Source organism: Amyelois transitella, chromosome 25, assembly GCF_032362555.1.
Source record: "Amyelois transitella isolate CPQ chromosome 25, ilAmyTran1.1, whole genome shotgun sequence".
NCBI classification, from domain to species: Eukaryota; Metazoa; Arthropoda; class Insecta; order Lepidoptera; family Pyralidae; genus Amyelois; species Amyelois transitella.
Genome location: NC_083528.1, coordinates 1374233 through 1387108, shown reverse-complemented (window position 1 = coordinate 1387108; position 12876 = coordinate 1374233). Strand labels below are relative to the sequence as shown.

General features: G+C 36.1%; 1 protein-coding gene across 1 annotated transcript; it reads left to right on the top strand.

Moving 5' to 3' along the window:
- Nucleotides 1-112: 112 nt before the first annotated feature.
- LOC106142764 (oocyte zinc finger protein XlCOF6) lies at nucleotides 113-12876 on the top strand. The gene is made up of 13 exons (XM_060951599.1): nucleotides 113-417; nucleotides 708-815; nucleotides 1709-1934; nucleotides 2531-2701; nucleotides 3625-3794; nucleotides 4749-4834; nucleotides 5466-5591; nucleotides 7083-7202; nucleotides 7762-7911; nucleotides 8401-8475; nucleotides 9547-9658; nucleotides 10862-10966; nucleotides 11653-12876. Exons 1-13 carry the CDS (start codon nucleotides 301-303, stop codon nucleotides 11818-11820), a joined length of 1734 nt encoding a protein of 577 aa, XP_060807582.1. The 5' UTR covers nucleotides 113-300; the 3' UTR covers nucleotides 11821-12876.

The window sequence follows — 12876 nt, the reverse complement described above, 5'->3', positions numbered from 1 at the left end:
GCCACTGAACAAGCGGATCTTTGCTTCGGAGTTCAGACTAAAAATTAGACATTGAGTGTTTACTTGTAATCAATGTCAATGTCAAGTCGTCTAAAAGTAAAAAGTAAATAAATCGCATTTGTTTTCGTTTCGGAAAAGTGGAACTGGAAATTAAAACAATTTAAATAGTGCTTGTAAATGTAATTTTTCCTATAATTTTGTTATGGAATTCAGATAAATGGAAATGTTTTCATAGTTTATGTTAAGGAAAATCTAATACTCAGCTCAGGAAGGCTTGAGCCTTGAGTGTTTATTGTGAAAATGGAGGACAACATAAAATCGAAAAATATGTGTTGTCTTGGCTGTTTGGTGAAAAACAATGAACTTCCCTTGGAAATGATAACCCTACAGAATGGAACTATGAAGGCAATACTACAGGTGTGTACATAAAAATAAGTTTAGTCCTTAGTTACTACTTATTTGTACCTAGGCATTATCATGGAGTCCCTTTTTGTTTTGTTTGTGATAATGAATCAATGTTTGTTAAGTACTCTTTTCGTTTAATTTACTGAATGCATTTTCAGGGAAATTTCGTACACAGGAGAATTTAACCTTGGAATACTCTTAATCCCAAAATTCATAGCATATTTTATTCCTAAACCGTAGCTCTGTGACACAAGTAGTAGTTTATATGATATGTTAATAAAAATAAAGTGATTTCTTTTTAGATGGAGAATTTAGTTCTATGTTATATTTGCAAGAGAATAGCTCAACATGTGGAGTTATTCATACAAAATGTTCAAAGCAATCAAATATTAATGGAAAACTTTAGTATCGTAAGTATTTATTTAATTAAGATCTCATTTTATTACATGCCACTTTATCGGTGAGTGTTAATAAAAGTAAAATTTGAGTTTTTGAGATAATAACCATTTCAATGCAAAAGGTGGGGCGAAACAAAAGTTCAATCTTAATTGAAGACTGCATAGTTAGTAAAAGACAACAATATTGTCTTAAGTTTATTTAATAAAAATATGTAGGTACATTTACACATTTTTTTTTAAATTTACTATTCAGATTTATTAAAATTTATGTCATAAATATATATGTACATAAAAAAAATTAATTTATGTTTAATTTATAATTATATTGAAAATGTTTGTACCCAAAAATTTTGAAAAACAGACTTTACATTTTTTTGACATCATTTATTTATTTATTCTTTATTGTAACAATTACAATTTGTAATGTACAATAGGCCGATTTAACGCTAATAGCATTATCGAACAGTCTACCATTGGGTTAAGCGGAGAAACTTTGTGTCATCTTCACTTTTTGTTCTCTACATACATACCGCCGCCTATTGTACTTTACAAATTGTAATTGTTACAATAAAGAATAAATAAATAAATAAATAAATACATATGATCACTTCTATATCCCTAGCTGGGTAGACAGAGCCACCAGTCTTGAAAAGACTGATAAGGCCACGCTCAGCTGTTTGGCTTAGTGATAGAATTGAGATTCAAATAGTGACAGGTTGCTAGCCCATCGCCTAAAAGAGGAATCCCAAGTTTATAAGCCTATCCCTTAGTCGCCTTTTACGACATCCGTGGGAAAGAGATGGAGTGGTCCTATTCTTTTTTGTAATGGTGCTGGGAACAACATGGCACTTTGTTGTCTACCTGGTACCTATTCATTTATTAGAGTATTTTATCTATATTTCCAGGATACAGACTCGGCCTTTGAAATAATACGATCGCAGACTCAACCTTTAGTGAACCTCACACACCTAACACTGGACAGTATAGAACTCTCCGGTGACGTGATGAGTACGGAAGAGAAATATGCGATGTTTCACTCTTCAAATAAAGTGAAGATAAAACTTGAAGAGGTTAAGGAAGAGAATGAGTTGTTGGACCACTTGGAGGGGGAGTATGTTGATGATGATTCAGGTAACTCTTACTTCATAGAAATATTTATACTATTTATAAATAATACAGTGCCGTGTGGTTCTTGGCACTAATAGAAAAATAGTATAGGACCATCTCTTTCCCATGGATGTCGTAAAAGGTTCCTAAGGGCTTATAGGATTATAAACTTGAGCTTCGTTTTTTTGGCGATGGGCCAGCAACCTTTTACTATTGGAATCTCAATTCTATCATCAAGCCAAACAGCTGAACGTATCCTATTAGTCTTTTCAAGACCGTTGGCTCTGTCTACTCGCAAGGGATATAGATGTGATTAAATGTATGTATGTAAAAGTTCGGTTTAAAGTGCTAATTAAAAGGTAAAATATTTAATATTTGAATGGCTTATAATTGTAAAATTATTATAATGTATTAAAGTGAAGACGTTTTTCGATGGTTTTGACGGCCTCTGGCTCAGCGGTAGTGCGCTTGTCTGTGACACCGTAGGTGACCCGGGTTCGAGTCCCAACCATGGAATGATGAGAAATGAACTTTCTCTGATTAGCCTTTATTACTTTCAGTGTTTGTAAAAAATTTGTATACTTAATGACTGCTAAATAATGGATGATTTTTTTATGTAGATTTCCAGGGTCAATTTGTGAAGGAAGAAGATGATTTTCCATTAAAAGAGTTGTTCAAAACGGAAATAGAAAATGGAATTGTCTCCAAACACAGAAAGATGACTAGAAAGAAACACAAAATAAAAAATAAGACTAAAGTGAAAATAGAGGATGACAGTGATTTACAGAATGGTAATAAAACTCTTGTTGTTCTTGTTCTTGCAGTATTTCTCTCGCCTTTTTCACTGATTTTTAACAGACATCAAAGTGGAAAGAATTTCACGATTAGACCATTTTTTCCTAAACTTAAAAAAAAATCTAAAAATAATTAAAAATTACCTAAATTATACCAAGGCGATGAGTGGGTTGGTACCTAACCTACCTACCTAAATTTCTAGAGTTTTTAATGTTTTGTTCTTCTTTTTCGCCTCCTGCGAAAATAATAAAAAAGACCCTGAAGTTTTTAAAAAATTGATGGTCCAGTATTCTTCTTCCTCCTGGCTTTTAGTTCCGGTTACCTCCTTACTATTCTGGAGAGGAGTCTGGGGTATATTATACAAAGCGACACCCATCTGACCTCCGCAACCTTTGCAGTTGGAACCTGTTTTGGATCTATCATGCTTACACATCCATTTAACTGAATGTGCAGGTTTCCTCACGATGTTTTCTCTCACCGTAAGAGTATCGGTTAGTGTTCAAACTAATGTAAGTAACTTTCGAAAATAGCCATTGGTACATGGCCGTGGTGGGATTCGAACCTGTGCCTTTCTGCGCATCACGCATTTTAACCGGGCGTCTTACCGATTCGACCACCGACGCCATTTGATGGATCAGTATTGTTTGGTAAAAATACATACATACATAAAATCACGCCTCTTTGCCTTTGCCTACCCCAGGCAGAGATTACCTCTTTCCACTTGCCACGATCTCTGCATACTTCCTTCCCTTCATCCACATTCATAACTCTCTTCATGCAAGCTCGCCGGTTTCGGGTACTTTTGACCTGACCCTTTACCAGGACGTCCTTAATTTGATCAAGATACGTTCGTCTAGGTCTTCCCTCTCCGACCTTTCCCTCCACACTGTTTTGGTAAAAATAAAAATTGTTATTTCAGATATGTATAAAGTAGAACAAATATTGATAACGAGGGAACAATGTATGAAAGAGAGGGAAAACAATAGAGCAGATAAGAAATATCTCAATTCTACGTTTAAGTGTGAAGACTGCATAAAAGGATTTATTTTTAAAGCGAGCTTCGAAAAGCACATGGAGAAACATAGTGAGGTATTTTTAGTATATTGCGTTATTATATAGTACTAGCTGTGCCCGCGATTCGTCCGCGTGGAATAGTTATTTTGGGCATCATTAAAGCCTTAAATATGAATAATTTTCCCCGTTTTTTTTTCACATTTTCCACTACTTCTTTGCTCCTTAAAGTTGCATCGTGATGTTATATTATATAGCCTTAAGCCTTCCCCGATAAATGGTCTATTCAACACAAAAGGATTTTTTCAATTCGAACCAGTAGTTCCTGAGATAAGCACGTTCAAACAAACAAATTCTTCAGCTTTATAATTAGTTAGTAAGTATAGATGTATAAACACGTTTTAGGTAGATATAACAAACGTGATTATACATATAGTACGGACTAGACTAGCAATTTTTCTCTTCTCAAACAAACAAACACTTCAGCTTTATAATATTAGTAAAGAATTATGTCCAAATAAAAACATATTACAAAATAATATAATGAAGTGAATTTGTATGTTCGCTTGTAACCTTGTCACGTTATATACTCATACCAATATATAATCACGTCTGTATCTCTTACGTGGTAGACAGAGCTTACAGTTTCGAAATCCACGCACAGCTGTGTGGCGTCATGATGGAATTGAGATTCAAATAGTGACAGGTAGCTAGCCTAAACTAAAAAAAAATTAATAACACCACTCCATCTCGTTCCCATGGATGTCGTGAAATGCGACTAAGGGATAGGTTTATAAAATTGGGATTCTTAATTTAGGCGAGCAACCTGTCACTATTTGAATCTTAATTCTATCATTAAGCCAAAAAGTTGAACGTGGCCTATCAGTCTTTTCAAGACTGTTGGCTCTGTCTACCCGGTAAGGGATATAGACGTGATTATATGTATTTTAGTATGTATTTGTAAAATAAAAAATATGTAGGTACCTAATGGTTAGTGATACCTAATTAACTTAGACTATTGTATTTTTGCAGAGAATGGGCGACTATGTATGTGATATTTGTAAACAAAGAACAAATTCCGAGGAGAAATTGTTAGCGCACAAGAAGTATCATGAAATGTAAGTGTTGCCATTAATTTTTTATCTTTTTCCCTTACCGATTGCCTCTATGTTATTTGCTTCAAAGGAGAACATACATACATACATACATTAATATGGTCTCGAAAATACTGAATGGCCACGTTGAGCTATTTGGCTTAATGATAGAATTGAGATTCAAATTGTGACAGGTTGCTAGCACATCGCCTAAAAATAACCCAAGTTTGTAAGCCTATCCCGTAGTCGCCTTTTACGACATTCACGGAAAAGAGATGAAGTGGTCCTATTATTTTTAATATTGGTGCCGGGAACCACACGGTACGGCACCAATTAAAATTCGTGATGCGTAGAAAGACTATTTTCGAAAGTTATGTACATTAGTTTGATTACTAACCTATGCTCTATATGTACGGTGAGAGGAAACATCGTAAGGAAACCTACACATTATATATTATATAGACGTGACCATATATATGTATGTATGTAGGTACGAATTTTAAATCGACCACCGACTCCAACTAAATAAAATCCAACCTACTTACATTGGATAATGGCTTGAATCGTAAATAAAATACAAAACTATTTTCATTATTAATAATTTCGACTAAGAAAGGTGAACTATGAAAGCGATAAATAATTGAATTTCTTTCAGTCGTTACAAGTGCAAAGCGTGCGATTTGACCAGAATATGTCGCAGCACGATATTGGACCACTACGCCGCCTACCACTGTTGCGACTGCGCACGTCATGTCTGCTCACATTGCTCCAAGCAGTTCAAGTGAGTTTTATATCCTACATATAAATATAAATATATACGGAACAAATTACAAATATTTAGTTAGCCTCGAAGTAAGTTCGAAAGAAAGAAATGATTGAAACGTCAGCTTAATGTTGATATTGAGATTCACATATTTTACGTGTAAAAACACGCCAAGCGTGTACTGTTAAATGCGGCACACGCTTGACGTGTAGCATATTTAAATACAATTGGTGTGAATTCTAATTGGAACATTAGGATGATGGAATGCTTACGAGTCTCTCTCCCTCTTTTTTCTCTCTTTCTCGCAATATATAACCAGAATATATCTCAGTACGATATTGGACCACTACGCCGCCTACCACTGTTGCGACTGCGCACGTCACGTCTGCTCACATTGCTCCAAGCAGTTCAAGTGAGTTTTAGATCATACAGACATACATACATAAATTCACGTCTATACAGGGTGACTTTCAATTCAACTGCATAAATCTAACCGCTAAGTGTTCCCATCCAAAGGATATTCAAAAACGTTAAAAGAAAAATTTTTGATCATACAGACATACATTATAGTTTATACATACGTCTTCTTCGTGTGAACATACATATGTCTTCTCTCTCGAAAAGATTGAAACGTCAGCTGTATGTCTAAATGTTGATATTGAGATTCACATATTTTACGTTTAAAAACACGCCAAGCGTGTACTGTTAAATGCGGCACACGCTTGGCGTGTAGCATATTTAAAAACAATTGGTGTGAATTGTAATTGGAACATTAGGATGATGGAATGCTTAAGAGTCTCTCTCCCTCGTTTTTTCTCTCTTTCTCGCAATACATAACCAGAATGTAGCTCAGTACGATATTGGACCACTACGCCGCCCACCACTGTTGCGACTGCGCACGTCACGTCTGCTCACATTGCTCCAAGCAGTTCAAGTGAGTTTTAGGTCATACAGACATACATATTATATGTAGTCATGTCTTCACTCTCAAAAATATATAAATATATATATATTCGGGACAAATTACACATATTGAGTTAGCCTCGAAGTAAGCATGTTTATGTTAATATATTAAACGTCATTTATGCACACGCCATACCGCGCCAAAATTCATCTTTCCTCTCATGGAAGAGATTTCTTTTGAAATAAGTAGCACCTTTGTATTAGAATTACTGTAATAAATGCTCCTGTATATAATTTTGTGTACATAAATAAATAAATAAATAAGTTCGAAAGAAAGAAATGATTGAAACGTCAGCTAAATGTTGATATTGAGATTCACATATTTTACGTTTAAAAACACGCCAGGCGTGTACTGTTAAATGCAGAACACGCTTGACGTGTAATATATTAAAAAACCCCGATGTCTGTTGTAACTAGAGCATCATAATTTGAATGTCAACGTTTATTAAAAATCAGCAACGCTTAATACTCCAGAGAAGTCACATAGTAACTTTACATATTTACACGACTTTAATTTGATTTAAAACTCGCATTGTTTTTTTCTAGACGCAAAGCATCATTGAGAAAGCACATCTTCAACCGGCACCGGCAAAAAGAGAGGGTGTTGTGTGTTTACTGCAGCAAGACGTACGCCAGCGTGGAAGTACTCAAGTCTCATATGATAACGTGAGGGACAGTTCTTTTAGTTCGTAGACTACATACATATATACATATATAGTCACGTCTGTATCCCTTGCGAGGTAAACAGAGCCCACAGTTTTGAAAAAAACTGAAAGGCTAACTCACATGGCGTGTAGCAGTAGTGCATACATACATATATATATTTACGTCTTTATCCCTTGCGAGGTAGACAGAGCCCACAGTTTTGAAGAGACTGAAAGGACACATTCAGCTGTATGCATTTATGATAGAATTGAGATTCAAATAGTGTCAGGTTGCTAGCCAATCGCCTACAAAATTAACCACGTGAGTTCGCTTGATCATTTTTTAAATGCGAGAAACGGTTATTAATACGCAAATTTAATCCTTATAACTTATAATATTTTTATGTGTTAATATTAATTAAAACTTATAATATTAACACATAACAATTATATTACTTACACGGTAAAGGCATACATTTATAATAAAAAGAATGATTTTATGAAATTTATTAAAAGAACAACAGGCCATCTTGTAATATTTGAGTTTCTATATAAATTCCCTTTCGCCCATTCACATACAGGAGACACCCGAAAGAGGTGTCCGCCGTGAAAAGGAGTAAAAAGTGCGTGTGTCAATCGTGCGGTATGGCGTTCAATTCCCCGTCGCAACTGAAGAAACATTCTTTGAAACATTCAGACGCCAAGGATCACTACTGCGTGGAGTGTGATAAGTAACGTGTTTTTTTTTTTTGGTTTTAAATTAAAAATACACGCCTGGCGTGTTCTGTATTTAATTATATTTACTAGTGTTACGGCCGTGTGGTTCCCGGCAGTAATTAAAAAATGAAAAAGGACCACTCCACCTCGTTAGCATGGATGTCGTAAAAGGTGACTAAGGGATAGGCTTATAAACTTGGGATTGTTCTTTTAGGCGATGGGCTACCAACCTGTTACTATTTGAATCTCAATTGTATCATTAAACTAAACAGCTGAACGTGGCCTGTCAGTCTTTTCAAGACTGTTGGCTCTGTCTACCCCGCAAGGGATAAAGACGTGATTATATATATATGTATGTATGTACTACTGTTACACGCCATGAATTATTAATGGCTAAATTGTGATTACAATTTAATAAATTATTAATTTTCACACGGCATATCAAATCTATTATATTCTATAACATTCATTGATAAATTGATTGATGTTTAACTTTATTCCAGGAGTTTTAAGACTGAAGAAACGTTGAAATATCATCTTACGACGACCTCGATACACGTCAACTATATGGAGCTAAGGTGAGATCAAATAATAATCGTTTGTTTGTTAACTCTTTATAGAAAAAAAAAATCAAAGAATTTTTGGAATTAAAAAAAAAAATAGTATAATGGTGGTCTTGTCCGAATCTTCCAGTCAACCGAACTGAAATAGGAATATCTCCAAATCAAAAAGGTAGCGCAGATAAAAAACGTTAGGGATGACATAAAATCATTTATTATTTCAATAAACATTATACATAAATCTTAAATATAAAATTCTCGTGTCACAATGTTCGTTCCCATACTCCTCCGAAACGGCTTGACCGATTTTCAAGAAATTTTGTGAGCATATTGAGTAGGTCTGAGAATCGGTCAACATTTTTTTATTATACCTACAAAATGTAAAACAATGTTTGCCGGGACAGCTAGTAATATATAAATAAATATTTATGTAAAGTAAAGTATCAGATGCATCAGAAAACAGTGTTTTGATTTGTGTTTTGAAAGAACCAAAACTTCGAGCTGATCTCAATTCTTGGGGGAGGTTATTCCAAAGCGAGTTATTCCATTTTTCGTCATATATATATAACGCACTTCATATAACGTCGGTATCCCTTAGACAGAGTCGACATTCACAAGATAGAATCGGTATTCAGACAAAAATAACAGGTTGTGAGCCCATCATTTAAAAGGTTTTGAATCCGTGAAATCTTTGTTTGCACGATTTAGACTCTACACTGCTATTGGCTGAGCGCGTCACGCTACGATTGACATTATGGTGTGTGCGTGACGTTACTGATGTTGCCACAGACTAAAAAAATTGTTTCCCATTACACTGTTGATTTTAATGTAACATACATACATAAAATCGCGTCTCTTTCCCGGAGAGATTTATTCTGCTTTCGTGCTTCTTTTGCCATACCCAACTTTCACTCCCATACATTAATGTCGGGACCAACTCGCCCCTATGCACAGCCAGTCGAGCCTTTTTGGATAGTTTCTGGCTGCTCATAAAGGCACGCAAAGCTCCATTCACCATGTTCCCCGCGTTCACTCTCCTTTCAATATCATATCACACATTTTAATGTAACATAATATATTATAATTTAGGTACCCGTGCTTACATTGTGACAAGCGTTTTGGAACCAAACGAAATCTGGAACACCACACGAACAGGATTCATTTGAAACTGAAACCGTTCCCTTGCGATAGTTGTGAAAAGGTAAGAAAATATATATACGTACATAATAATCACGTCTATATCCCTTGCGGGGTATACAGAGTTAACAGTCTTGATAAGACTGATAGGCCCCGTTCAGCTGTTTGGCTTAATCATAGAATTGAGGTTCAAATACTGACAGGTTGTAAGCCCATCGCCTAAATGAAGAATCCCAAGTTTATAAGCCCTTAGTAAAGAGATTGAGTGATCCTATTCTTTTTTATATTTGTGTCTGAAACCACACGGCACGTACTTATATAAAAAATGTATGTACATATGTATGTATATGTAAATAAATGAATGTGAATGTCTCATTTTTACAAGGTTAGCATGACACGCGAAACTTGGTTTATATCGTTGTCTCGTTTCATGTCATAATAAAAAGTGAAACAGCGATAGTTCATCGCGCGATAAAAACCCTATTTAAGATCTATATTTGTAAATTGACATCCGGTGAAAATGCTGCAGTGTAGTTTGTTCCGTCGCCTCTTCTCCACTTGCGATTTGGAAGCGGCAGTTGATTTAATTACACGTCATTACCGAGGTGGGATTTGAACCTGTTCATATATGCGTATTACGCATTTTAACCGACTATTCGACCACTATAAAGTACAATGAGTACCTATGTATTTATTAATATATATAGAATAGAATAGATTTATTTTCAAAATTGGATATAAGGTATCACTTATTGACGTCACATAACTTAAATCTAATTATAACTATACTACCGCTTTCAAAGCGCATGTGTAGAAGAAGCGGCGGAACAAACTACACTGCACCATTTTCATCGGACGTCAATTTACAAATATAGATAGATCTCTTTAATCTAAATCGTGGACGAATGCACATTGTCTACATTAAAAAACATGAATGAATGTATTATTTTATAGTACATACAATACATACATACATATGATCACGTCTCCATCCCTTACGGGGTTGACAGACCTAACAGTCTTGAAAAGACTGATAGGCCACGTTCAGCTGTTGTTTGGCTTAATGATAGAATTGAAATTCAAATAGTGACGGGTTGCTAGCCCATCGCCTAAAAGAAGAATCCCAAGTTTATAAGCCTATCCCTTAGTCGCCTTTTACGCCATCCATGGGTACGAGATGGAGTGGTCCTATTCTTTTTTGTATTGGTGCCGGGAACCACACAGCACATTATTATATAGTATTTATTGCTGCCATTTTATTCAACAGGCTTACGTCACAAATTGGGCGTTATCTGAACACAAGCGACTCGTCCACGAGGGGTACAAGAGACCTCTCAGATTCCCCTGTCCGATGTGTGACAGGGTTTTTGACGTAAGTATATTTACACACACGCACACACATTCACACACACACACTCTCTCTTTTTGTATCTCCCACACACAGTGTGTATATGTAAGTGTCACTTACATATAAACACACCCCCACACAAATACACACACACACAATAAAGGCACATATACACGCACACAGTGCCGTGTGGTTCTCGGCACCAATACAAAAAAGAATACGACCGCACCATTTCCAGTCGTAAAAGGCGACTAAGGGATAGGCTTACATACTTGGGATTCTTTTTTTAGGCGATGGTCTAGCAACCTGTCACTATTTGAATCTCAATTCTATCATTAAGCCAAATAGCTGAACGTGGCCTATCAGTCTTTTCAAGACTGTTAGCTCTGTCTAGCCTACAAGGGATATAGACGTGATTATTTATGAATGAATTAATGAACTTTTATAATTTACTAGCTGTCCCGGCAAACGTTGTTTTGCCATATTAATAATTTTATAAGTAATGTCTAGTTAAAAAAATGTTAAGGGTGGACAACCCTTTACACTTAGGGGTATGAAAAATACATGTTAGCCGATTCTCAGACCTACTGAATATGCATGCAAAATTTGGTTAAAATCGGTAAAGCCGTTTCGGAGGAGTACGGAGACAAACATTGTGACACGAGAATTTTATATATAAGATATTGAACTCATAACTATTTCTCCTACAGCGTAATCAGATCCTGAAGGCTCATCTTCGGACACATACAGGTGAAAGACCATATCAATGTGCAAAATGTCCGGCGTCTTTTGGACAATCCAGCGCCCTGGGCACCCATAATAAGCTGATACATCTTCGACTGACCAGGGACGGGAAACCTAAGGCCGCTGTCAAATAACAATAAATAAATAATTAATAAATAAATAAATATATACGGGACAAATTACACTGATTGAGTTAGGCCTCGAAGTAAGTTCGAGACTTGTGTTACGAGATATTAACTCAACGATACTATATTTTTATAATAAATACTTATATAGATAAACATCCAAGATCCAGGCCAATCAGAAAAAGTTCTTTTCTCATCATGCCCTGGCCGGGATTCGAACCCGGGACCTCTGGTGTCACAGACAAGCGTTCTGCCGCTGCGCCACAGATGCCGTCGATATAATAACAATATAGAATTATGAAGACTTGTTTAGTTATCTTCCAAGCTTTAGTCCCGGTTGCATCTTCAGCAATCAGGATAGGAGCCCGGGGTGCGCCTTTGTCCATTGTCTGTGACACCGGAGGTCCCAGGTTCGAATCTCGGCCAGGGCATGATGAGAAACGAAGTGGGTCTCGGATGATTATTCTTCCTCATCGCTTTAGTCCCGGTTGCATCCTCACCACTCTGGAGAGGAGCCCGGGGTGCGCCTTTGACCTTGGATCCTGGATTGGGTGAGTCAGGTTTTTACACGAAGCGACTTCCATCTGACCTCCGCAATATTTGCAGGGGAACCTAACCCGTGTTGGATCGATCATGGTTACACATCCAGTTGCCTGAATGTGCAGGTTTCCTCGCGATGTTTTCTCTATTGAAACTAATACTTCGGAAATAGTCATTGGTGCACGGCCGTGGGAATTGAACCTGTACCTCTTAACTTTGAACTAGGTGAAAAAGTTTCCCTTAGTCACCTTCTACGACATTCACGGGTAAGAGATGGAGTAAACACTATGAATATCTCCTTGTAAAATTTAATCTATACTTGTATAGACGAAATATGGATTTACACTTTATGTAATTCTATGTTATTTTAAATTATTTTTCTGCCTTTCCCAAACGGAAATAACTTAGTATATTTCCACGAGATTTGAACCCACAGACTCCGTTAGGCAAACGCCTTCCCCACTAGGTTGTAGGTACCTTATTTGTACTAGTCTAAAATAAATAATCGTTATGTAAATAATATAA

Coding starts and splice junctions, on each gene's coding strand:
- LOC106142764 (XM_060951599.1), top strand. CDS start 301: ATGGAGGACAACATAAAATCGAAAAATATGTGTTGTCTTGGCTGTTTG. Junction 2,702..3,624: donor TGACAGTGATTTACAGAATG/GTAATAAAACTC, acceptor TTGTTATTTCAG/ATATGTATAAAGTAGAACAA. Junction 8,476..9,546: donor GTCAACTATATGGAGCTAAG/GTGAGATCAAAT, acceptor ATTATAATTTAG/GTACCCGTGCTTACATTGTG.